Source organism: Gymnoscopelus braueri (assembly GCF_963280865.1).
Source record: "Gymnoscopelus braueri genome assembly, chromosome: 10".
NCBI lineage: Eukaryota > Metazoa > Chordata > Actinopteri > Myctophiformes > Myctophidae > Gymnoscopelus > Gymnoscopelus braueri.
Window position 1 is genome coordinate 3,496,508 of NC_137611.1, and position 25,083 is coordinate 3,521,590.

The 25,083-nt window shown below is 40.1% G+C and overlaps 1 protein-coding gene across 1 annotated transcript in view; it reads left to right on the forward strand.

Moving 5' to 3' along the window:
* The window catches only part of astn1 (astrotactin 1), a gene marked incomplete at both ends in the record, with an annotated part of 727,677 nt that overhangs the window by 309,616 nt on the left and 392,978 nt on the right, over nt 1-25,083 (forward strand). The window contains 2 exons of the mRNA XM_080440454.1: nt 13,576-13,742; nt 23,452-23,646. Coding sequence (XP_080296580.1) covers nt 13,576-13,742; nt 23,452-23,646 — 362 coding nt within the window. The remainder of the gene's footprint in view (nt 1-13,575; nt 13,743-23,451; nt 23,647-25,083) is intronic.

Consider the following 25,083-nt stretch of genomic DNA (forward strand, 5'->3'; position numbering starts at 1 on the left):
GTACAATATTTGCCTCTGAGATGTAGTGGAGTAGAAGTAAAAGTACTGAAAACTGGAAAAACTCCAGTAAAGTAAAAAATACCTCAAAATTGAACTTAAGTACAGTACTTGAGTAAATGTATTTAGTTACTTTATACACCACTGCACAATTATAGTGAAAATACTCACGGCACATCGATATCGCAGCGCGTTGTGAGCTTGTAGATCTGCTATTTCACTGCTGTATTTACTACAATGATTTTTAAATAATAATAATAAAACGAAACGGTTTTGGGACATACCAGGGATTTACAGCCGGCGGCGGTGAATTGCAAAACGTGGCGCTCCAGTGGTTTTCTACAGAGGATTACTAAAGTTTGATCCTGGATTAAAGCACAGATAGATTTGTGGATATTCTCAAGTGATGACAATCTGCAGATAAAGACGGAGCCGGCACACATTCTTAATGATTACAGCGGCTCCTCTGTGACTTTAATACCGCTGTCGAGCTTAGTTTTGTCTCTCATACAGGATCTGTTGCTGCTTGGGTCTAAGACAGGGGTCTTCAACGTTTTCAGTCCAAGGACCCCCTAGCTGAGAGAGAGAGATGAAGCAGGGACCCCCTCTATATCGTATAGAATTGTTTCAGATTTTTTTTAAACTGTTTACTTGGTCTGCTCTTTTTTTCCCTCTACACCAAACACCTCTTTGCCAAAAATAGCAGATCTACAAGCTCACAACGCCTCGCGCTGCGAGGCATTGTGAGCTTGTAGATCTGCTATGTTTTGGCTCTGCTGACACTTGAATCGTTTTGATCGTTCCACCACTAGAGAGCAGCACATACCAAGCTTGATCGGCTCGCTGACACACTCGCCCCCTCCCAGACCCACTCACACAGTGAAACACATGAACCGGATGTAAAATGTCTCAGATTCTGTGATCAGCGAAAATTACGATGTGATACACGACGGGGATGACTGTTCGTCACCCAGACCATAGATTATAGGAGGGGAGGTCTCCGATCGTTTTTTATAGCGTGTGAAAAACCGTTTGTTTCCCTATTATGGTCGAAAATGACTGGGGGGAAAAAATTAAAACCGGAAACGGAACCCAAGTCATGAAACCGGATGCAGTGGTGGGTGTAGTAAGTGGAACCTGAAACAGCCTGATTCATAACAGAATAGCGTGATCAGAGCATAAAGATCAATAAAGACCATAGATCGCATTAATGCGATCTTGGCGGCCAGGCGCGCTATTTATTAGATCGCAATAATGCGATAATGGCGGCCAATGAGTTAATAATAGTGGTCATGGCTAATTCACGGCGTCATGTGTTCAGTGGTTGTTGGTCATGTCTTTGCTACGGCGTTGCTCTGGCTGCTAAACAAATACGGTGGAAAATAACATGGGATAATAATTCTCCCTGTGGCACAGGCTGGGAAATGACCCGGAGTTATCACTGTTCCTGTCTGTCAGAAGCCTATTATGGCGGTCAATACGTTAGAGTTATCTGGCGCTTTGCCAGGCTACAGCATAGTGAACCCATCAATACATGAATTCCTCCTCCAACCCGGATACGCCACGTTTCCTCACATCGCTCATTGATTTGGCAAAGAGTGGCTCAGTGATTTAACCCAGTCAATCCGGTGTCATTTTTTAGATTTATTTGGCTATTAAAATAGCAGATCTACAAGCTCATAGCGTGGCACTGAGTACTGCACGATTTTTAGATTGTTCTAAAAATCTTCTATTTTTAGAACAATCTTGAAAATGTGTGCAAATATTTTTTGCACACTGTGTTTTTGTAAGCAAACATTTGTAACTTTTTGGGGGTCCCTGGAACAAAACATTTTGAGATGGGGGTCCGCGGCCAAATACATATCTAAACATGATTTCTAAATCCTAACAGAATGTTGCTATATCAGTGGTGCTCCAACTTGTCCATGTCAAAGACCCCCCAAAATGATACGTATTTGGCTGCGGACCCCCATCTCAAAATATGTTGTTCCAGGGACCCCCAGAAGCACAGATCGGAGTAAAAAAAAATCGCTTTAAAACATATGTGTATCTATGTATGTGTATGTATATATATATATATATATATATATATATATTTATTTGCACAAACTGTCCACAAGTTTTCAGAAAGATTGCGGATCTACAAGCGCATAGTGCGGCTACAAGCTTTAGCCGCGCTATGAGCTTGTAGATCTGCTATTTTGTAATAGCGAAAGACATCTTAAATGACACAGATGCGTTCCCGGTCTTCATGGGTTAAGGAGTAGTGTGCCGTAGATGAGTTAGGAGGGTCAGCGTACCATACATGCTCCTTACAGTGAAGGTGATAAATCAGTTGTCACAGCTAGTGTCTCCTGGTCGGCTGACACAGATCAATAGATGTATAATCCATAGACCAAAGCCACCAAAGACCAGTGATCCCTGTGTGGACACATGACCGCTGTCTACTGGTGCAGCATGCAGCGGCACTTGTGATCTGTGGTGTAAAGTAACTAAGTACATTTACTCAAGTACTGTACTTAAGTACAATTTTGGGGTATTTTTTACTTTACAGGAGTATTTCCAATTTTCTGTGCTTTTACTTCTACTCCACTACATCTCAGAGGCAAATCACATACTTTTACTCTAATACAATTATTTGAAAACTTGAGTTACTAGTTACTTTGTAGATTATTATTACAAAACATACATTACCCACTTCAGGCCTATATGCATTTCGGCCATTTGAAAATAGCCGATCTACAAGCCCACTATGCGTCGCGATGGACACATTGTGGGCTTGTAGATGTGTGAACTTGAGAGCTTGTAGATAGACTATTAAAAAAAAAAAAATCTTAAGAAAACATTTTAAACAATTGAAATATTTTTATGACGTTTTAAAATATTTTCAGATGGGGATACGTGGACCTTTACATGATGTTGAGAACCACTGGTTTAAACAACATTATGAAGCTAGCCCTACACTTTAGAAACAAGCCCAAACGCAACCCACAACTACCAATATTTACAAGCGACTTAAGAGAAAAACAAGACCAAAGTCGCTTATAATAAGCAGACCTGGCAACACTGGTTCCAGGGCTCTGTAGCTGAATGAAGTGGGTGTAGCTGTTAAAGGAGACCTCCTCTTATATCACTTTTATCCCCGTTTAACGTGTCAGAATATGAATAAAGTATAAAGTGCTGTACGGCTGAAGGAATGTGCTTCTTGAACTAGGGTCTGCTTCCTTACATGATTCATAGAGCTGCTGCTGGCCCTATATTACATTATATCATATACTTTTTATCAGGGAATGGACAAACTAGAACCCAGTGGTGTAAAGTAACTAAGTACATTTACTCAAGTACTGTACTTAAGTATAATTTTGAAGTACATTTTACTTCACTGGAGTACTTCCAATTTTCAGTACTTTTACTTTTACTCCATTACATCTCAGAGGAAAATATGATACTTTTGTTTCCATTGTGGTCCTATGACAAACTATCATAGAGCACCGAAGTCCTGACGTCACTGCCGCTATAGAGGGCGCTGTCCCCCTGGGTCACGGCGTTATTCTTCTTAGATCACCTCACTGTGTTCCAAAGATAAGTGTCATTTTTAAGACTTTTTAAGGCAGAATGAATTACATTTTCTCCATAAACAGGCTGTATCAAATATGAACTAATATCATAAACGATGCAGAGCCACAAGATGTGCACACATGTTCAACATTTTCCCCCCTAAAAATAGCGGATCTAATGAGCTTGTATATCTTCTATTTTTGAATAGCCAAATAAATTAAAATGACTCAGACGCGTTCCCAGATTGAATGGGTTAAACAAAACAACAATACAGTGTTACACATCTCTTTGCGTCTTGACAGTGTGTGTGTCTAGTCTGTGGCTCAACTCCTGTTTCAGGGCTGTGTTTTATTTGTGACGGTTCATTTTGGGCCGTGTAGCTTCAAGTTCCCTCTACACCACTGACACCAGCGGGAGAGAGAGAGAGAGTTTCACCTGACTCAGTGGTGGAAAGTAACTTGAGTATATTTACTTAAGTACTCTACTTAACCCATGAAGACCTGAAGCCGATTCTACACATGTCTTCTTAATCCCAACAGTATTCTGATAAAAACCTATGTTTCTATATCAGTAGCCTCGATCTCCAGGCTTTTATTGCTTAGTTTTGCTAAAAAATAAAAGCCTGGCCCAACTATAGCCTGTACTGGGTATGAGGAAGTGTTTCATTTCCCAACCAACCAGAGTGCAGTGGGCGTCGCTCGTAATGTTGTGTTAACGGGGCGGGGGTTGACGGACAGATCGGTGAACCAATGGGATCAGGCGCCGTCTCTCGCCGGCTCTATACACACGCCCCTTTATACACGAAATCAGGAGGGTTGCAGCAGGCTACTATATCAGTGGTTCTCAAACGTTTTCATGTCAAGGACCCCCAACATTATACGTATTTACTATTTGGCCGCCGACCCCCATCTTAAAATATGTTGTTCCAGGGACCCCCCAGAAGCAAAGATTTTAGTTAAACATCTTCGCCTTAAAACAATATATATTCAAAGATTTGCCCACATTTTCATATTTAAAAAAAAATAGCAGATCTACAAGCTCGTAGCGCGGCACTCGGTGCCGCGCTATGAGCTTGTAGATCTGCTATTTTTGAATAGCCAAAGTGTAAAATAATGCTTTTTAGCTCAAATCAAAAAGTGACACAGATGCGTTCCAGGTATGGTTATGGTACTTTGAGGTTTTTGTACTTTACTTGAGTATTTCCAATTTCCAATCCTTTTACTTCTACTCCACTATACATCTCGGATCCAAATATTGTACTTTTACTTTTTGATTTATTTGAAAACTTAAGTTAGTAGTTGCTTTGTAGATTTTGATAATTATTACAAAACATTAACATTAACCACTTCAGCCGTATATGCATTTTGGCCATTTGAAAATAGCCGATCTACAAGCTCACAATGTGTCGCATCGCGACTGCATCTATATTGCAGTATCGATACTTTTACTTAAGTAAAACATTTTGGTACTTTTTCCCACCACTGCAGCAGTCAGTGGAAACGTCTTCCACGGTGTGACTCACTGTGTGGAAATGAAATGAAATGAAATGCTGCATAAACAATGTCACACCGTCTCCTCCTGCCTCCCAGAGAGAGAGAGAGACTGCAGTGTGACCCCCCCCAACATATCATGTTGGGAGGTCCTTGACAGTGGTGGAAAGTAACTAAGTACATTTACTTAAGTACTGTACTTAAGTACAATGTTGAGGTATTTGTACTTTACTTGAGTATTTCCAATTTCCAATACTTTTACTTCTACTCCACTACATCTCAGAGGCAAATATTGTACTTTTACTCCACTACAATTATTTGAAAAGTTTAGTTACTAGTTACTTTTCAGATATAAATTATGATATTATGAAACATACATGAACCACTTTAGCCCTATTTTATACCTAGGCTATTTGAAAATAGCCGATCTACAAGCTCACAACGCGTCGCGATGCGACGCGTTGTGATGCGACGCGTCGCATCGCGACGCGTTGTGAGCTTGTAGATCGGCTATTTTCAAATATTTAGTACTTTTACTTTTGGTACTTTAAGTACATTTTGATGCCAATACTTTTGTACTTTTACTAAAGTAAATTTTTAATTCTGGACTTTTACTTGTAACAGAGTATTTTTATATTGCAGTATTGGTACTTTTACTTAAGTAAAGAATTTGAGTACTTTTTCCACCACTGGTCCTTGACATGAATACGTTTGAGAACCACTGACATTATAGCAACATAAGTAAAAAAAAATATATATATGCATTTAGGATTTAGAAGACATTTGTAGAATCCCCAGAAGCAAAGATTTGAGTTAAAGGGACTACACCATGAATTTTAACTTTTTCTTATTTTTTTGTGTGTTTTTGGTCTCCCCTACCTCTCTTCTATCCCCCAAAAATACCCCAGTTTGAACACTCAGGCTTTCACAGCAAATCTGGGGTTTTATGTAAATTGGTCTCAAAACAGGCCAAACTGATTTGCCCCCGAAAGTGACGTCACTAGCGGTACAATCTCCTCCCCGTTTTTCAGTTCCAACATAACAAAAAAAATAATATATATATATATATATTTGTTTAGCTTTTTCCACTCAGAACCAGGAGATAACACGCATACACACTGGCTCAATAGTGCCACGTGCCAAATCAGGACAATGTGGTATTGCAGGTAAAAGTGCTTTATAAGCCAGAGAGAAGTTAGTTGGAATGAGTATATCTGAGGCTTGATTTAGGCTCAAACCTTTTGAAAAACGTTTGAGGGACATAAACAATATGATATTAATTTTTTTTCATGGTGTAAATCCTTTAAACAAAATGTAAAAAATGTATTCAAAGACTTGCACAGACTTGCACAGACTTGTGTTTATCTGATCACAAAAAGTTAATATTGTAACTCTAAAGGAGAAGATTTTTGATAAGATTAAACATACTTGGGCAGAAGAGATCTGGAGTAAACCAAAATTACGTACACATCGACAAATTAAACATGATTATTACACCGAAAACTATGTTTTATTTAACCTACCAAAGAAAAGAAGATCACTCTGTGCTCAGATTAGAGGAGGTATACTGCCACTTTACATTGAAACAGGTTGCTATGTTGGGTTGGATGAAGAAGATTGAATCTGCCAAATGTGTGATCTAAATGAAATAGAACATGAGTATCATTTTGTTTTGTATTGTCCTTTTTATTGTAGGGTCCGTGAAGAGTTGTTTAAGAATGTTAACTATGCTGATAGTTGCCACGCTATGTTGGACATCAATGACTCACAACTTATTAACTGCTTATTTGAAAAATATTTATTTAAACTGGCAAACTACCTGGAGAAAGCCTGGGATATGAGGAAAAAAGCATTGTACAGCCAGTAGGAGACATGTAAATCATGTTATGTTTTGTTTTGTTTTGTTCGGTCGGTAATTGTTGTATATGATCAGCAATACCGGTAACCAGTATATGAAACTATTTTTTGTGAATATTGTAACTGTCTGAAAAGGTGTCATATAATCCCATGAGGGATGGGCCACGAGGTGGCATGACACTTAAATAAAATAATTCATTCATTCATTCATGCACAAATTGACTGGTCTAATTGAAGAGTAATTGACGTTATGCCAGAGCTTTGGCCGCTGTCTGCCTTGTTAACTGTTATGTTGTTGTCGTGTTGTTGACTACAATATCGACTACAATAATATTACAATAATTGTGATACATTCATACCAGTGTGGTGTCCAGTATCGCACACTCTAGTCTAATATTCTCTTGAATTGAGTTAACATTTCATGCACTATTGAGTAGCTACTAAGCTTACAGACATACTAAAAGTCTCACAATTTGACGTACTAAATATGTTAGTATGGAATTTCAGACGCAGCTGGAGGGCTCTGTTCCATTCAATGTTGCACAGTAGCCTCGTTCCCAGCCTTACTCATCTGCGAAGAGAAAAGCCTGTCACTTCCTGTCGATTTCATTGAAAGTCATTGGATTTCATTGGATTTGATTGGATCAAATCAAATCGACAGGAAGTAATGCCCACAACGCCCTTGGAAACCTGTGGATTCTAAAGCACAGTGTCCATAGGGGACGGAACTTCCATCTTTTTCGACCAATCTCAGCACTCGTTTCATTCACGGAGAATGTAAACAGATTTGTAAAGCGTTCGACATCATTTCCTTATGGGCAGTACTTCGCCAAATTCCGGTACCTCCACTTAGACACTCAACCTGGGTAGGTCTTGCCCAGTGTGGTACCACAGTGGTTCTCATTTTTTTTTATTTCAAGGGCCCCCAAGCCATTTTGAACCCCCTCAACAAGGCACAATGAGGGTCCCTGGAACCCAATGTATAGACCCTGGTGTAGCAGAGTGTTTCCAGTACCAGCACTCTGACTCTGTTTGACCAGAATGGAACAGAGCCTTCAATACTATCATTGGTAACACCTATGGAAGGAGGAAGTAAGGAAGAGGCCCAGTTTCTTTCCAATATGGCTGCTGTCTGTGCATAGAGCCCATTATACAGTACTTTTGTATTGAGGGTCAGAGGGTCATTAACGTTGCGATGGGAACGATGTACAAAAACGAATTTCACCCACTTCTTTACCTTGTAAACCTGTGATGGGACAATAAAACTGATTCTGATTCTGAGAGGATGTTGGTTTAACTGGAGCTTCATGCAGAGGCAAACTATTTGTGAAGTAGAGCAGGTCTTATATGATGCAGTGAAACTGTGTCGTATGGAAGCACATGTACGGCACTGGCAACACTTGAAAGGCCTTAATCGTGAGTTTGTTTTCCAGTGGTGGAAGAAGTACTACATTTTTTTTGACTTAAGTAAAAGTATCAATACTACAATGCAGAACTACTCTGTTAGAAGTACAAGTCTGGTATTACAGAATTTTCAGAATTTACTTGAGTAAAAGTACAAAGGTTTTGATTGTCATCAAAAATCACTTAAAGTACCAAAGAAATCTTCCATTTCATGTTTTCAAAATGTATAAATATCATTTGAAAATAGCAGATCTACAAGCTCACAACGCGTCACATCGCAATGCGTTGTGAGCTTGTAGCTCGTCTATTTTCAAATAGCCGGAGTCTATTGAGGGCTGAAGTGGTTTATGTATGTTTTGTAATGATATTTCTATTCTTGTAAATCTACAAAGTAACTAGTAACTAAAGTTGTCCAATGATTGTAGTAAAAGTACTATGTTTGCCTCTGAGATGTAATGGAGAAACTGGAAACTGGAAAAACCCCAGTAAAGTAAAAATTGTACTTAAGTACAGTACTTGAGTACATGTACTTAGTTACTTTCCACCACTGGTTGTATGGAAGCCCATTTCCGGCACTGGCAACATTTGAAAGGCTTAGTTTGTTTCCCCCTTGCAAATTTAGACATTGTATTATTGAGAATTCTGAAATAAAAGTCACAATTTGCGACGGAAAAAAAGTCTGCATTTTGAGACATAAAGCAGGAATTGCGAGACAAATACTATACCCACAGGCATTTGCTTTTCATTTTTTAGCCAGAGGAATGTGGAATTGTTCTAAGTCACTTCTCCTGACAGAGAGACGGCTCAGACAGAATTCACACGGCACTATGATCCTCAACACAGAACAAGTGCTGGGAAAACGTTGCATAAACAAGAGTTTCTACCCAAAACGGAGAGACTTCTCTCCTGAAAAAGAGAAGATAGTTAGAATGTTCCCGCATTCTCATGAATAGACAAATACGGGTTCAAACTTGTAAATGGCAGACACTGAAACATTGAATGTTCCCCTTATCTTTACAGAACAGTGTTTCACAAACTTTTTTTTTTTAACTTTATGAATAAAATAAAATAATCCGCCACACTTTCTTCACTGGCACGATAAGGACAACTTCAGGCATCTATGTCATTTTAAGATTTATTTGGCTATTCAAAAATAGCAAAAATAGATGGGGCACTCGGTGCCGCGCTATGAGCTTGTAGATCTGCTATTTTTGAAATATCCTGAAATTGTGTGCAAATCTTTGAATATGTATTTTTTAAAGAGAACATTTTTAACTCAAAATCTTTGCTTCATGGGGGTCCCTGGATCCATATATTTTGAGATGGGGGTCCGCGGCCTAATGCATATCTAAAAATGTCTTTGTTGCTATATCAGTGGTTCTCAAACTTTTTCATGTCAAGGACCCCCACAATTATATTTATTTGGCCACGGCCCATCTGAACATATTTATTTCCAGAGACCCCCCAGAAGGAAAGATTTTAGTTACAAATGTTCGCTTTAACAATATATATGTATTCAAAGATTTGCACACATTTTCAGGATTTTTTTTATCCAAATGTATTTAATAGCCAAAGTATAAAATAATGGCTATAGCTAAAATATGCTACTATGTCTCATCTTTGATTTAAGAACATGATGACATCATAGATTAGATTGGCTCTGTGATGTGTGTGTGTGTGTGTGTGTGTGCGTGTGCGTGCGTGCGTGCGTGCGTGCGCGTGCGTGCGTGCGTGCGCGCGTGCGCGCGCAACCCAGAATAAATTCATTGGGCTGGACGAGGCCCAGACAGTATAGTTTGCATAATGCTGCCTGTGAGATATACACAGTATTTGCATTATGATCCCTTCTAAGTAAATCAAACAGAACTCATAGGATTTTTATGCCAAGATGGTTTGTCATTGCATAGGCTACTGGTACAGAGAGGTGCCAGCCATCTATTCTGGCTGTTTGTTAACCTCAATGAGAGAATGACAAGACATGTGATGTATGTACTGTAACCGTACTGTACACGATGGACAGTGGAGAGACCTTATTTTCTTTTATCAGAAATATGCAAGGCCTTTCTGTGTGGAGTTTGCATGTTCTCCCCGTGTCCCCTAGGGTAGGTACCCTCTCAAAAAACATGCAGTAATCCTGGTCTCTACACTGCCTCCCCCTGGTCAGCAGGGGCGCCTGATGGAGGGGAAAGGAACAGGTCGGAATAACGTGTTCCTTCCACGCGCTACGTCCTACCGGGGAAACTCCCCCCTGTCAGGTGATAAGAAGCTACGTCCTACCGGGGAAACTCCCCCCTGTCAGGTGATAAGAAGCTACGTCCTACCGGGGAAACTCCCCCCTGTCAGGTGATAAGAAGCTACGTCCTACCGGGGAAACTCCCCCCTGTCAGGTGATAAGAAGCTACGTCCTACCAGGGAAACTCCTCCCTGTCAGGTGATAAGAAGCTACGTCCTACCGGGGAAACTCCCCCCTGTCAGGTGATACGAAGCGGCCCTGCTCACTCCTCATGCTTTGAAGGAAGCATGAGCTCAGTTCGGGGCTCTCCCCAGGCTGGCAGAGGGAGAGTAGTGCCCAGGATTACAGCTTAGGCAATTGGTACTGGGTGAAAAAATGGGTTACAAAAATCGTTGGGGAAGAAAAACAGAAAAAAAGATGGACAGTGGAGAGACCTTATTTTGTATCATGTAAGATAAGAAAAGAAAATCTGAGTTGAGCCTGGATGACCCAATGGATCCCATGGATGCCTTATAGTAAAAATATAACACAAACTAATTTTCTGATAACATATTGCTTGAGGCAAGTACCTTACTGCAGTTAAAATCCACTCCATCAATTAAAGTTCCCTTTGAATGACTATACAGAAACCTGGCAGAAAACATTATCTGAATGTGGCTTATACGGGCCTCAGGATGCTCTGAGGAAGCTTTTGTGAAGTTCCATATCTGAGGTGAACTTAAGTTTTGGTAAACCCGACCCACGCAGCACAGACCCAGCATTTCAATTAGCCCATTCAATCCGGGAACCCATCTGTGTCATTTTGGATTTCTTTGGCTATTCAAAAATAGCAGATCTACAAGCTCATAGTGCGGCACCGAGTGCCGCACTATGAGCTTGTAGATCTGCTATTTTTGAAAAAAACGTGAAAATGTGTGCACATATTCGCTTGCCTTTTTTTAAACGAACATTTGTAACTGAAATCTTTGCTTCTAGGGGGTCCCTGGAACAAAATATTTTACAAACGTTCGCTTAAAAAATATATATATTCCAAGATTTGCAAAAATATATATATATATAGCAGATCTACAAGCTCATAGTGCGGCACTCTGTGCCGCGCTATGAGCTTGTAGATCTGATATTTTTGAATAGCCATGATGCTTTCCCGGTCTTAATGGGTTAGGAAGTTTGTCGATTACACTCTGCAAAACTTCACAAAATGTCGTCCCTTTTGTTTGATTAGTTTCTGTGGGTTTTTATCAACGCAGTCCAATTAGAATGTGAAATATATCAGTCTCCATTGGAGAGATGAAGAGATGCCCACTGCTCCCTTTCCCTGAACAAAAGGCTTTCAGTTCACTCATCATCAAGAGCCCGATGCTCATTGGATTTTGATGTAAATTGAAACTTTAGACCAGATAATTTTGTCTCATGATATGCCTGACTAGGACGAGAATAGAATCATTTCAATAAGCGTCCTCTTGTCTGTCGTGTCATTACGGCCTTTTGTTGCCATCATGCAGCGCTATAGATGATGAAATGTGAGCCACATCCTAAACTACTAGCATGTCTTCATGGATGTACAGCATTTAGGTTTTAATATTAACCAAATTAAGACCGGGAACGCATCTGTGTCATTTAAAGATTTATTTGGCTATTCAAAAATAGCAGATCTACAAGCTCATAGCGCGGCACTCGTTATTTATTTCACTTCATTGAAACATCGTGAAAATGTGTGCACATCTTTGAATATATATTTTAAAGCGAACATTTTTAACTCAACTCTTCTGGGGGGTCCCTCCCTGGAACAACACATTTTGAGATGGGGGTCCGCGCGGCCAAATACTAAAGATGTTTTCTAAATCCTAACAGTATGTTGCTGTATCAGTGGTGCTCCAATGTTTTCATGTCAAGGACCCCCCGGGACCCCCAGAAGCACAGATCGGAGTTACACATTTTCACGATTTTTCAAAAATCGGCACTCTATGAGCTTGTATATCTGCTATTTTTGGATAGCCAAATAAATCTAAAAATACACAGATGCTTTCCCGTTAATGGATTAATTGAAGTTGGAGTTGAGCAGGGTTGCATTTTGACAGGATATTAAATCATGGACAATATTTTTAATCTATACAATAGCTTCAACTTTTGCACACAAGAGTGTAGACGAGAATGCTGGACTGATCGCTCCAGCACAGTTTGTGAGATCAGCTCCAGAAACACACAGAATGACCCTATTATAGACAGCTAGACACCGAGATTATCTTGTTATCAAGATAACCTGGTGCAGCTCTGTGTACCGTAACGTTTCTGTTTCCCCCCCCCAAGTGATGAAGACGGTGTGTGAGTCTTTTAAAACTGCAAATTAATTGATAGAAACTTGAATTGATAGAAACGTAGGCTTCTCCAGACCTTCAAGGACTTTTTTTTTACAATATTCAGGACAATAGTTGATAGCAGATGATTAGATAGTGATACCAATTATAGTAGCAACGTGACACAAGATAGTATGAAACTAATATCATATTGAGAAGAATCTCCATTGATTTCTCCAATTAAAAGGCATACAGATGTGTCCATTTATATTTTACTACTGCTACTGATGCTGCTGCTACTGCTGCTGCTGCTACTGATGCTGCTGCTGCTACTGCTAATAAAAACGCTTTTCTTAGTACGCAAAGTCGCTTTACAAAACCAATCAAAAAAACTACTTTATTAGGAGCGAAAAAGAATGAGAAATGGGAAAATACACTGTAAAATCCTCCGTGTTAATTTAACTCTGACTTAACACTTAACTCTTGAACCTCACAGGTCCGTTCAGGGCCTTGTTTACGCTCTCAGTTATTGTTTGAGTTATTGACACTGTAGGACATGTGAAGTAAGTAAGCCTCCATTCTAAATATGAGCCCTTTTCTAAACACCACCTCCCGTCTGTCTGTCTGTCTGTCTGTCTGTCTGTCTGTCTGTCTGTCTGTCTGTCTGTCTGTCTGTCTGTCTGTCTGTCTGTCTGTCTGTCTGTCTGTCTGTCTGTCTGTCTGGTCTGTCTGTCTGTCCCAGTGCCCCCCAGGGCTGAGCCCCATGAAGGACGGCACCGGGTGCTATGACCACCACATCGGCATCGACTGCTCCGACGGTTTCAACGGAGGCTGTGAGCAGCTGTGTCTACAGCAGCTGGCTCCTCTGGAGGACGACCCAACGCTCTACAACATCCAGATGTTCTGTGGGTAAGGAACACATTTCACATTTTTCCCCCATTAACATTGTCATGATGTGCCTTGTTGGAACAAGATAAGGGAAAGTGACTGATCACTAAATTCTGTCCCAATATTACAGTTACACTGCTTTCAGAGGTGGAACCCATATATATATATTCAAATATGTGCACACATTTTTCACGATTTTTCAAAAAAATCGCAGATCTACAAGCTCGTTGCGCGGCACTCGGTGCCACGCTATGAGCTTGTATATCTGCTATTTTTTAATAACCAAAGAAACCTAAAATGACACAGATGCGTTCCCGGTCTTACTGGGTTAAGTCAAAGTAGTAGTACCACAATATAATAGTACTGTTACAAGTCAAAATGTTTTATAATATAATAATTCATATCTGCAAAGTAACTAGTAACTAATGTTTTCAAACAATTGTAGTAGAGTAAAACGTACAATATTTGCCTCTGAGATGTAGTGGAGTAGAAGTAAAAATATTGAAAATTGGAAATACTCCAGTAAAGTAAAAATACCTCAACATTTTACTTAAGTACAGTACTTGAGTAAATGTACTTAGTTAATTTCCACTGCTTTGATCCAGTGATGGAGCATATGTAACAAGGCAGAATTACAGGTGCTGTAAGTGATGTATGTTTGGTTAAAACAAAAAGGTTTATTGTTAAAAGGAGAAGGCTCAACATTGTGACAGTAATCATTGCTATAGAGTGTTTGTTCAGTAACAGGAGTCTCCATGACTCTCCACCTCTTAATATAAACAGAACATACATTTTCAGGCCAATTCCATCCAATCAGGAAAGGGAACCCATTTATCAGCTTCATTTTGATATCGTTCCAATTTCAATGTTGTCTGTTGATGTATGTGTCACTTCCAATTTAATGTGTTTATGCTGTATTCTTCATGAGTTCTCACTCCTGATTGGATCTAATTGGTATCCGTACCTGAAAATGTATTTTATGTTTACTAAAGAGTTGAGGAGATGAGCAGACCATTATGTAGTCTATACTCTATAGCAGAGGTATTCAACTAGATTAGGCAGGGGGGCACATTGCAAAATGACTGAATGATGAATGATTGAAGTCGGGGGCCACAAGGTCAAACAAAAATGTACAAAATATTGGTTAACTGTTTGACCGTTTTTTGTGTGCTAATAGGTCCGATAGGACACAACCATGGACATATTAGGTTCATTATTAGGTTCATATGGTTCAACTTATTAGGGCCTGCTTCATACTGCATTTATCCATTTTGATGTTTGATAGGATTTCTGTACCAGTCCTTTATAATGCACAAGGTTAGATTTTGATATTAAGAAAAGAAGAAGTAGATATGTCTCTGGAATGGAAGCGTCTTTGTGAGAAGAGCTTTGGAGGCAGGCTGGCAAGGTGAAGTGTTTACATGTTAGTATGAATGAAAGGTTTTCGCATTGTGTTTATGTGTTGAGCACCCGGGTGATAAGAGCACAAGCTCACATGATATGTTTGAAGTGGATGAAGATGGAGAAGATGGACAAAGTACACACAAAACTAACACATACTCACATCCACTCAAAGCTCAGAAATTGTTACAAATTGATGGTTTGTGATGGATGAACTGCACTCAACACTTGAGTAGAGAAGTAGTGTTATATAGACACTCGACAAAGCCGGTTGCACCGCGGTGGATTCAAACCCCCAGCCTCCGCCGTGGTGGGCAGGCACTTTACCGCTACGCCACCCGAGCGTCACTGTATCAGTCTCTTTAAGTCCTCCACCCTCTGGCCCCAGGCAGGACAGAGCTGTTGTCTCTGTCTGTCATCCATAAGGGACGACAACAAACTCTCACCAAAAGGTCACATGTTCTGGGGAAAATGGTCAAAACGAATTCATTATTTTCCCATTTTAATGGTGCAGAGGGTTAATCCATTTCAATACAATGAGAAGACAAAGGACAAAGGACATGAATATTCTCTGGTGGAGTGGCCTCACTAGTCAGACTGTAGTAGAATGAATGCCTGACACAAAGTGAAACATTAAAGTGGTCTTAATCCGCTTACATTGCAAGGACGGAACCCACCAGCTATTTTTTTAATAATTTTTTTTGCGATTCAATGATCACATATTGAAATATGAATGAATTTGCACTCTTGATTCTGAGAAGCCACTGTACTCATCCTCTCAAGTTTGAGAGGATGAGACTACATTTGGGGAAATGTGCAGCAGCAGGGGGGTCCCACATTTACAGTGGTGTTTTTTTTTCTCTCCAATATTCAATACTTTTACTTCTACTCCACTACATCTCAGAGGCAAATATTGCACTTTTATTCCACTACAATTATTTGAAAACTTTAGTTACTAGTTACTTTGTAGATTTTCCTTATTATTACAAAACATACATTAACCACTTCTGCCCTGTATAAACTTTGACCATTTGAAAATAGCCGATCTACAAACTCACAACGCGTCACAATGCGACAGCCTTGTGAGCTTGTACTGTAGATCGGCTTGCACTGAAAACAGAGATTTGGTGATTTAAGCTTGAGTTAAACAAGGAGCTGCAAATCTTCAGATAATGATATCTTGGATTCTGAAATTTTTTTCCCCAAAATAAATAAATAATAATAATCAAACTACTACTATATATATTATATTTTTAACTCAGGATTTTTCGTTCTTGGCACTGAGGGCATTCAGAAAAAACTCGGGATATCTCGTTGTGGCATCATTTTGGGGGTCCTTGACATGAAAAAGATTGAGAACCACTGATATAGAAACATACGTTTTTCAGAAAACTGAGAAGACATTAGTAAGAATCGGCCTCATGTCTTAATGGGTTAAACAGGAAACCTCCTCTGGGCTCTGTGAACACTCCAAGCGTCATGTAGAAAAGCCTTCACACCATACATTATTTACACTGACAATGAGAATATTACAGAGACACGGTTTTTATATGAAAGTGTGCCTTCTATTCAGTCCGTGGCCAGGGAAGCGTTGCCCCTGGCATTTACAATAACACCCTCTAGATAACGTAGAGGAAATATACTGCATGTTTTGGGTGTATCATTTATTAAATGTCACTTGTAGGTGCAGTGGATACAATGAGTGAATGAACCCTTTTCTCCCTCCTTTGAACGTCTACTAAATTGGCGGTAACAGCCTGACCTTTACTGAGAGACTCCTTTCTTGGTGTATAGGTACACGTACGTGAAAGTCTCTTTCGTCGAGGGAAATGTGTTTTGCTCGGTTGAGTTGAGTATTGATGAGTTCACAAATTGCAGGTGTGTGAAGTAACTAAGTACATGTACTGAAGTACTGCACTTAAGTCAAATGTTGAGGTATTTTTTACTTTACTGGAGTATTTCCAATGTGCAGTACTTTTACTTCTACTCCAGTCCACTACATCTCAGAGGCAAATAGTGTACTTTTACTCCACTACAATTATTTGATAACTTTAGTTACTTTGTAGATTTTCACTAGTATACAAAACCACTTCAGAACTACTTTGGCCATTTGAAAATAGCCGATTTACAAGCTCACAAGTTGTGAGATTGTAGATCTGCTATTTTCAAAGGATTTTTATACATAGTCATACGTTTGAAAACGTGTGAATTGGCATAGGAAGGAACCTTTCATTTCCCCAACCAACCAGAGTGCAGTGGATGTCGCTCCAAATGTTGTGACGTCAGGGCTCTCTATAGACCATATTCACACGGCGGCCATGTTTCTATGAAGTCAATGAAAGTAGCCACCCCGGGTGGCGGCACTTTCAATGTTAAATTCCAATATGGCCGCCGTGTGAATATGGTCTATGCTGCACATTGGAGGAGGAGGAGGAGGGGCACGGAGCGTGGCGGGGGCGGGCGCACAGATAGGTGAACCAATGGGAGCTCACGGTTGTTTTCACCGGATATTTTGAATCCGCCCATCTAGACCAGATATCAGACGCGCTAGGAATGCGACAAAAACAACCAAAAAATCCATGAATTCAAGGATTCCTGGGGTATATGCAATTGATAGAAAATAAGTCATTTGTTTGGGTGAAGTACTACTTCACCCTTTTCTAAGTGTATGGATGTGGCTAATCCTACCACGTTGTTGTTTATCAGAAAAGGGCTCTCAGACGTTAAGTCCCTGGATACGTTTTTTCTCACACTCTCTTTCTTTCCTGCTCTTTCTGACTTCTCTGTTTTCATCAAACTTTCCTCTCCTCTCTGTCTGGCTTTCTCTTTCCTCTCCTCTCTGTCTGGCTTCCTCTCCTCTCTGTCTGGCTTTCTCTTTCCTCTCCTCTCTGTCTGGCTTCCTCTCCCTCCTCCTTTACGTGTTTTTTACTCATTTCACACAGAGTGCGACGGATGTCAAAACATCATAAATATGAAGGAGTCTTGAGAGGCCTGTCACTTGTTTGGATTCTATCTCCCCTCTGCTTTGATATGAAGGATTTTGTGTCAGTTGAATTGCATTAATAACTGATCCTTCTCTGCTGAGTAGTGAGCTCTGCTTCACGCAGCATTCTAAAGCGTAATGGAGTCCAACGTCTAAGCAGTGGTGTTACAAGTACTCACATATTTTACTTAACCAAACGTATTGGTATCAAAATGTACTTAACCCATTCCATGCCAGAGTTTAATATCATAATGTACTCACCAGTGCCAGCGATTTATTGTTATTTTATTAATTTTTTTACGTCGCCACAGACATCGCTAAATCCGTTAAAATCGCACGTTCAACTGTTTGTAAACACACAGGGGATCTGTGTGAAACGCCCAGTGAAAACCATTTCGATCTGCGATCCGCCATCTTGAAGCTAAAGCGGTTTATGCTAAACAGCGATCAGCGATGAGAAAAACAAGTATTGGAAATTGGAAATATTCAAGTAAAGTAAAAATTCCTCAAAAATGGTACTCAAGTACAGCAATTGAGTAAATGTACTTAGTTACTTTACACCACTGATTCTAAGTGTAATGGAGTCCACCTCTAAGTAAACTGTGAGTTTCTCTTCAGAGCCCAGTGAGAGAGACACAGGGCTCTGTAGGAAAACAAATCAATAATCCCGGCAGCTTGCTTGTAGCGATGTTTACATAATGCTTACCTCTTACATAAGCCAGCCAGGTCACTTAACACTTGGTTATAGGTAATGCTTTTTTTGTAATAAAGGTTAAGCTTTCCTGCATTTCTACAGTCATATTCAAAGACTGGATCCCCACAAAGTGTACCGGCTGGCAGCAGGAGAGCCGGACATTAACCCTTTAAGACCGGGAACGGATCTGTGTGTGTCATTTTTAGATTTCTTTGGCTATTAAACAAATAGCAGATCTGCTATTTTTGAAAAAAATAAAAACGTGAAAATGTGTGCAAAACTTTGAATATATATATTTTTTAAAGCGAACGTTTGTAACTCAAATCTTTGGTTCTGGGGGATTCTAAAAATGTCTTCTCCTCCTAAAAAAATTACAATAATATGTATTTGGCCGTGGACCCCCATCTCAAAATATTTTGTTCCAGGGACCACCAGAAGTTGCAACAGCGTGTAAAAATGTTAAAAATAAATATTCAAAGATTTGCACACATTTTCACAATTTTTCAGAAAATAAATCTTAAAATGACTCACAGATGCGTTCCCGATCTTAATGGGTTAAAAGTGTATCCGTCTGCCAGTGTTAATAGTCATTTTTTGTACAGTTTACAAACGACCAACACAGCATTAGCAAATCAAGCGATGTAGACATGTTAGCCGAGAGCTCAGCGAACCGTGCTGTGCCGTGAAATGTATTTATTTCTTCTTTCACCTTTATTTATTCAGGAAGGTCAATTGAGAGCCAGCTCTCTTTTCCAATGACGCCCTGATTACAGTGTACAAAGCATAGAACTCAGAGTATTCCTCACAAGTATTTTAAAGCGATCAAGTGAGATCAAGTTCACAGTTCCACATGTGAGGGGCATAGTAACGAAAGGCCGTTTTACCCAGTTCCGAATTTTCTAGGGAAGAGGGAATTCCCTAGGGAACGGGTGTGGTGATGGCCAACTTTAGGTTCTAATAGGCTGTTAAAGGAGCATTTCACCCCTGGAAGAACTTGCAGTCACTCAATGTTAATAATATATATTAATTATGTATTATAATATAGTAGATAACAGTAGCAAAATTTCAAATTTGCACCCGAAAAATATAGAAGTCTTGACTTTGACTGGATGACTGGGGTTTGGCTGCATTACTACAATGACCACAATGCTTTGTGGCACTGCACTTCCTTGTGGGGAGGAGGCTGCGTGGGGGCGTGGTCTACATTGTAACTTTCCCCTCCCAGTTCTCACTACAACAACATCAACAAACACATACAGCACATTGGCCAGTGTTGCCATGTCTGCTTATTATAAGCGGCTGGTTTCTAAAATGTAGTTGATATTTGGGCTCGTTTCCAAATGTTTTGATTGTTGTTTAAACCAGTGGTTCTCAAACATGTTCATGTACTTTTCCACGGACCCTCATCTGTGCACTGCGCGCCAACATATTTGCCAGGGAAACCCTACCAAAAATGTGTTGTTAAAATTAAAAAAAAATATTCCACATTTTGCACTTTTTCCCCTCAAGATTTTTTGGAAAATAGCAGATCTACAGCTCACACTGCGTCACATCGTTACGCATTGTGAGCTTGTAGATCGGCAATTTTCAAATAGCCCATGTCTAGGTTTAAAGTGCTATTGGCACAGGTATTTTCTTTTGGGCTTGTTTTCATATACCTGGTTGCTTATTTCTCTCACAAGATCTGGCAACACTGAATGCTGAACTTTTACGACTTTTTTGTCTACCTTTGGATCACAAAACACGACATCGAAGCCATGTTCTTTCTTGGACCACGTGAAATCAGCCTCTGTTGAACCAGTAGTTGGACCAGTAGCCTACCCATTGCAAGTTACCAGGATGTCAGTCCCATCATCACCGTGTCTTGGCTGCTGTTGTATTGTGTTCTGTATTGATTTGATTGTATCTTATAGTGAACTAAATATATATCATGTATAAATTAGCATAGTAACACTAACCGTGTGTGTATGTGTGTGCGCGCGCGCGCATGCATCAATTTTTGTTCTACATTCCATCCCACCATGTAGACAGTCCGGTGCTGGTGACGTGACGTCCATCTTCTACTTGGGAGTCGGGACATCCATGGAGATGCAGCATATAGTCAACAATATAATAATATAACAAAACGTTTCATACTCATGGTCATGTGTGACTCCTTATTTCTGAGAGCATATGTTTCACTGTCATTTCCAGTTATATTCTTTGGACTAAACTTAAAGAAAACATGGGCATTACTTTAGAATGACATGCTAATGTTCAAATACTCTTGTCATACACAGCCTAATCGTTTTTTGTTTTTGTTTTTCAACTGAGACCGTTTCATGCTTTCAATTGGTGTATATGGATAATATTAGGTTTTACTATAGCCTATTGTATCTAAGACTAGTAAAGTTGAATCCAATGTGCTGGGGTCCCCAGAAAAATAATGATTACATGTAGAAGTAAATAGGCTACTAACAGAATGAACAAGACCTTTTCACTATTATATCTGTAATGCTTACAGTCATGTAATTATGTACCATTCTGCCAAATGAAAGACCATCTCCTATATCATGAAACAGTATCAACAAACAACCCTTATAGAATTGGGTGTTCATACATTTTGTCATTATAAATGCTTACACAATGTAGAATATACCAATGAGTAGAGCAAGCAGTGTGTAAATGTAACCGTTTTATTTTGAAAAATAATATATATGGCTGTAGTCAAAGGTCTTGGTCTTCATCAGCAGTTCCTTCATTTTTGCAGGCTGACGACACCACTTTCTGTCCTGTCATTGGAAAGAACACATTAGATTAGACTTGTAGTTTACATGGATATCACCCGAGGTGATACCTAATTTATTCTTAGTTGCATGCGCACTGAAAATAGAAGACCTACAAGCTTACAAAGTGTCGAGTCCACGATGCGTTGTGAGCTTGTAGATCTGCTATTTTCGGGACCTGACGTCGTCATGTACTCAGTAGCTTTGAAACATGACAGTCATGGCGGAGCTTCAACCTGGTGTTTGCACTTTCTACATGTACAGACCGTACATCTACATAAACGTTCAGATTTCAAATATAAAGTGCTGACCTCATGCCACGGATGTTACAATTTGAATCGGGTGGGTCTAAGTACCAGTATCTTACGTATTGTTTAATAAAAAGCATCTTAATCCAATCGGTGGCCATTTTCACCTTATGCTTTCAATTACGCGATCCTATCGGTTGGGATGTATATTGCACTCTGATACATTATACATCTAAGAGGAAATGGCCACCGTTCGGATTTAAATGTTTTTTTATTGAACAATACGGAAGATACAGGTACTTAGACCCATCCGATTCCAATTGTAACATCTGTGGCCACGGGGTAAGAACTTTATATTTGAAATATGAACGTTTATGTAGATGAAAGGGTTGTGAATGGAGAAAGTGCCAAAACCAGGTTGAAGTTCCGCCATGACAGTCATGTTCCCAAAAAAAAGACATGGGTTTCCGTGGCTATACAGGCAAAGTCAACAATAACAAACGTTCCGTTCACGCCACGGCTCCACAAGCTAGTTTAGTCTACCCGAGGGATACAACATGAGATTATAGTGATAGTGGCAACTTTACAGCATGTTTACTTACTCGAGAGACAAGCGTCCACCGTCCACGGTCCGTGTACATTCTGTCAGTTCCACTAGGAAACATCCCGACGGGTTGTTGCTCCTCACTGTCCGCATAGCTGCGTGTGGGTCCGGGTACTAAAGTATAACTCTGATATGTTTGCAGACGCCATGATAGTACACATGTGAGGTAGCTAATGGGAGTGGTCGAGTGGGGAAAGAAGGTTGAACAATGTTACGGTGACACCTTCGGGGCCGGTCCTTTGAGCTAAGGGGGTTGGTTTGGATTTGAACTACACCTGTAGTCACCTGCAGTCATGTAGTGCGGACATAAGGTGAGAAGCTGCGGAAAACGTAATTTGACGCTATGGGCAGCAAAATCGGCGAAGATAATTAGGCAATGTCTTAAGTAAGGCTTTGTAGATAAAAACCGTGCAGTGCTGTTCTCGTCTCATAGCCAATGATGGCCAACCGACCTTTTTCTTAAAGCCATACTGTGCTGTCCCCTGACCTCTTTAATTGTTATTGTGACACGCCACCCTGTGGTTGCTTTATGTTATTTCAACCCCTCTGAGATGGTACATTCCAGTTTTGCCACCCTGTGGTTACTGTGTTAATTCATTCCTTTAGATGGTACAGTCCAGTTAAAAGCAAGTAGTTCATTCCTACATGGTCTTTTGAGAAGCAAACATGCAGCACTGTGTTCTCCACAGCTCTCCAACCTTTGTTTGTGTCTTGGAGTAGATATGTCTGTAAGTTAAATTCAAATATTATGTGTATGTTTTACAGTCTTACAAATCAATGTGAACCCAATGCAAAACTACAGTAAAGCCTATTCTAAAGAATTTTCCTTGGGAGTTTGTACGCTATCTGTCTAGCCTTTGCACAGACACGCAAATGTGAGGAGAGAATACATAAATTACGTTTCGGTTTGAAACTTGGAACTTATTTTAATGTGTTTCTTTATGGCGTATACCGCCCCCTTCAGGGGGTGTTCTGGATTACAATGGAAACCAGCAACAGAACTCAACTGTAAGCTTTATATGTTTTCCCGTCTAGGTGTATTGAAGACTACAGACGGGGGTCAGACGGGCGCTCGTGCCAGCCTCTATCTGAGGTCTGTACAGAAGGCCTGGACTGTGGGGAGACGGCAGACATCCCGGCCAACCAGACCGTGTTTGGAGATCTGTTCTATGGATACAACAACCACTCCAAGGACATCTCCACCGGACAGATCCTCAAGGCCACGTTCAGGTAGGAGGAGGACAAAGCAAGTTGGACCTTGTGTGTGTGTGTGTGTGTGTGTGTGTGTGTGTGTGTGTGTGTGTGTGTGTGTGTGTGTGTGTGTGTGTGTGTGCTCTCACGATACGATATCTGTGGCGATATTAGGCCCTCGATAACAATAATATCACGATATTCAATATATTGCGATATCACGATATATTGCATGAAATTTCACCGACGATATATCACGATAGTCCTTGTATTCAATTCATAAACACATAAAATAGCACCAAACAGTTCAAAAACATCATCACACAAATTTTGTATTGATTTATTTTTATTGATATTTTTCGGCAGTATATCGATTATTTATCGTGGGAGGAAGTATCGCGATATATCGTGATATCGATATATCGTCCCACCCCTAGCGCGTGCGTTTTCACTTTTCACAAACAATTTGGAAGCTATACTTTCTTCATACTGCAACATATTTACACAGTATTTTTTTTTTTTTTTTTTTTTTGGCAAACAAGGTAAATACTTGGAGAGAAAAGAGGCAAGATAACTGGAAAAAAGCAACTCCGTTCATGGTTATTAAAATGTTGGGAGACAAAAAAGAGACACAGCATTTACCGACACTTTCAAGACATATGTTTAAATATGTTAGCCGGGTGCGGTGTGGACGGTGCTGTGATGGGTTATAGGGTTAATTAACGTTGTCCACTTGTTTCCCTGCTGAACCCAGGACGTCAAGGAGGTCAGGGAATAGAGCATTGGTGGTTTGTGGAATTACATTTTATTTTGACCGTGTGTCTGGTTCTTCTGCTGCTGAGAGGCCCAGAGGCAGCTCGTCCACTTACTGATACGTAGAGAGAGAGAGAGAGAGAGAGAGAGAGAGAGGGAGAGGGAGGGGGAGAGAGAGAGAGAGGGAGAGGGAGAGGGGAGTGGGTGGGGGGGATGAAACAGGAAAGCTAATAACATCAAGAAGCAAAATCTCAAATGCTCTGATCTCATTTGAAAAGGGAGAGAGGAGAGGGTATGAGGAGAGGAGAGGGTACGAGGCAGACTTTGAAGAGCAGCACATGGTTTCTGCATAGACTACTGTAGGTGGTGATGTGTGATGGTTAATGTGAGGCCCATATATACCTTATGGCAAGTCAGCAGTGGTATAAAGTAACTAAGTACATTTACTCTGTACTGTACTTAAGTATCACTATGAGGTATTTTTACTTTACTGGGAGTATTTCAAATTTTCTGTACTTTTATTTCTGCTCCACTACATCTCAGAGGCAAATATTGTACTTTTACTCCACTACAATTATTTGAAAACTTTAGTTACTAGTTACTTTGTAGATTTTGATTATTATTTCAAAACATACATTAACCACTTCAGCCCCTATATACATTTCAGCCATTTGGAAATAGCCGATCTATGCTCACTATGCTGCAACGCATTGTGAGCTTGGG